The sequence below is a fragment of the Saccostrea echinata genome, unplaced genomic scaffold (assembly GCF_033153115.1).
Source record: "Saccostrea echinata isolate AGI-Se365-2 ecotype Australia unplaced genomic scaffold, CSIRO_AGI_Sech_v1 ptg000025l, whole genome shotgun sequence".
NCBI classification, from domain to species: Eukaryota; Metazoa; Mollusca; class Bivalvia; order Ostreida; family Ostreidae; genus Saccostrea; species Saccostrea echinata.
In genome coordinates this window covers 20,034,427-20,036,658 of record NW_026889774.1, presented here as the reverse complement: position 1 = coordinate 20,036,658, position 2,232 = coordinate 20,034,427, and the positions used below count along the sequence as shown (strand labels likewise).

Sequence of the window (2,232 nt, the reverse complement as noted above, 5' to 3'; positions counted from 1 at the left end):
TCCTCCTCGTTCCAGTGACCTTAAACAGAGGGTAAGTGGCAAAAAAATGTTCCAGGCATGTCGGTAGATGTTCATTTTAATACCTTGAACTTCCAATAGTGCAGTGAAGTCTTTTATAGACTATAATAACCATGCCTACAGGCAAGTACAGTATGAGATGTGCCAAGAAGTACATACTGCTGTTGGCGGGAATCTGCCTTGTTATAGTTGGAGTATTGATAATCAAGCAGAAGTCAGCAAGACATTGTGTGAACATTCTTGGGGATAGTTACTCTTCATATATACAGGACTCTAATGTCGTGTTTCCACTTAAAGAGAAGCTTTCGGAATATAAGTATGACACCCTATTTTGTCTCTATGAGATGTATACAAGAACTCTACAACATCATTGCAAAAGACTTCGCCGGTTTGGTGAGATTGCGAGAAAAGGTTGGTATGTGTGTTTAGACTTTTTGGAACCGGCGCCTCACAACTGCAGCGTTGTTTCAGCAAATTCGGTATTTGATGAGTCAGTGTTCGTCAGGCATATTGAAGCCTACTGCAGATGTGAGCATCATAAATACGAGATGAATGAAATGGAGAGCGGGTTCACAAAAACAAGAACGTTCGACTTGTTTACTTTTTCCATCACAAAGAAAGATGATTTGGTTTTGTTGAGGACAATTTTAAAATCTGATGGTTACAATGTGCGTCAGTTCTTAATTGAAATACATTCCTTAATGTATTTTAGTGAAGGTGTTAAAGACTTAATTTCCGTTTTGCAGATTTTGTATCAAAAAGGTTTTAGATTGGCGTGGTTTGATATACCTTACAGATGTGTTCCATTACACAATAACCGAGCCTCGAACTGTATAAATCTAAATTTTGTTCGTGTTTCTAGCGGCGGAAATAGAAGTAAGAGTAAAGAAAACAGCAATCTTTTATTGTTGCCATCATCGCAGTATGTGTGGAAAAAGCTGTCTCGCGTTGATTTGGCAATTTCATTATACCATGAATACCTTTCCACGGTGCAATTCCATTGCAAGCATATTGTAAGAATGGGTAAAATCAACGATGGTGGATGGGACATTTGTCATGATTTTATGTCGAAATCACAGACAAAATCTCCCTGTATCGTGTACTCTTTTGGGATTGAAAACGATTTTTCTTTCGATGATGATATATCGAACACGTATGGATGTCAGGTTTACTCATTTGACCCAAGTATGGGTGTTGATGACCATCAACGTTCAGATAAAGTACAATTTTTTAATAAAGGATTGTGGAATAGTAAACGATTATTGAAACGAGCAACAATTTATTGGAGTATGGACACCTTTGAAGGGATCCGAAAACAACTGAAGCATGTACAGACACCAATAAAAATCCTGAAAATGGACATTGAACGTTCAGAATGGATTGTTTTGAAACAAATTATTGATAACGGACTTCTTGAAAACGTAGAGCAATTTTTAGTGGAATTTCACTCTATGGGTGATAGAGAAAAACTTTTTATTCTCAAAAGTTTATATGATATTGGATTTCGGATATTCTGGTTCCATAAAAACCCACTAGGTTCAAACTACAAAACCAGGAATATTCCTATAAGCAGTGCAAACGAAGTATCTTTTATCAATGTCGTTTACTTGAGGAAGCATGGTATGCTATAAAATGTATAGCACTTCAATAAAATATTTAAAATAAAATTATTTTTCTTGTAAACTTTTAAAAAGGTTTATGATGTAATACGGTGAAAATATCTAGATCTCTATTATATAATAATTTTGTTACTTGTGATAAATCCTTATCACCGTCTTCCTTTTCTGCGCGAGTTCTCCCTCCAAGATCGGAAGGTTCTGGGTTCAAACCCCGGCCGCGACTGACCTAAGTCGCTAAAAAAAACAACTGTTCCTTCTCCAAGCGCTCGGCACTTTGAAATGAAAGTTGTAGGTCTTTCGGATGAGACCTAAAAAACCAAATCCCCGTGTTGCGGTTTGCGTTGACACGATAAAGATCCCTCACTGCTCAGTGGGTTTGATTGCCGAGTAAAGGTCTAAATTTGAATCCTACCGGTGTCTCTATATGAGTGAAAAATTCTCGACCAAAAACAACATACAATCAATCAATCTGCGTGAATACGATTGAACGGTAACTTTTCGTGACTAAAAAGCGGACGTTGACTGCCTGAGCATCATTAGACTTTTTCTCGTCACCCCCAACCTGAGACATAATAAAATAGGATACATCTACATG

The 2,232-nt window shown here is 37.2% G+C and overlaps 1 protein-coding gene across 1 annotated transcript; it reads left to right on the top strand.

The window, feature by feature from the left end:
• Nucleotides 1-131: 131 nt before the first annotated feature.
• LOC133192934 (uncharacterized) lies at nucleotides 132-1,649 on the top strand. Its single transcript, XM_061328937.1, has one exon. It carries the CDS (start codon nucleotides 132-134, stop codon nucleotides 1,647-1,649), a length of 1,518 nt encoding a protein of 505 aa, XP_061184921.1.
• The last annotated feature ends 583 nt before the right edge of the window (nucleotides 1,650-2,232 follow it).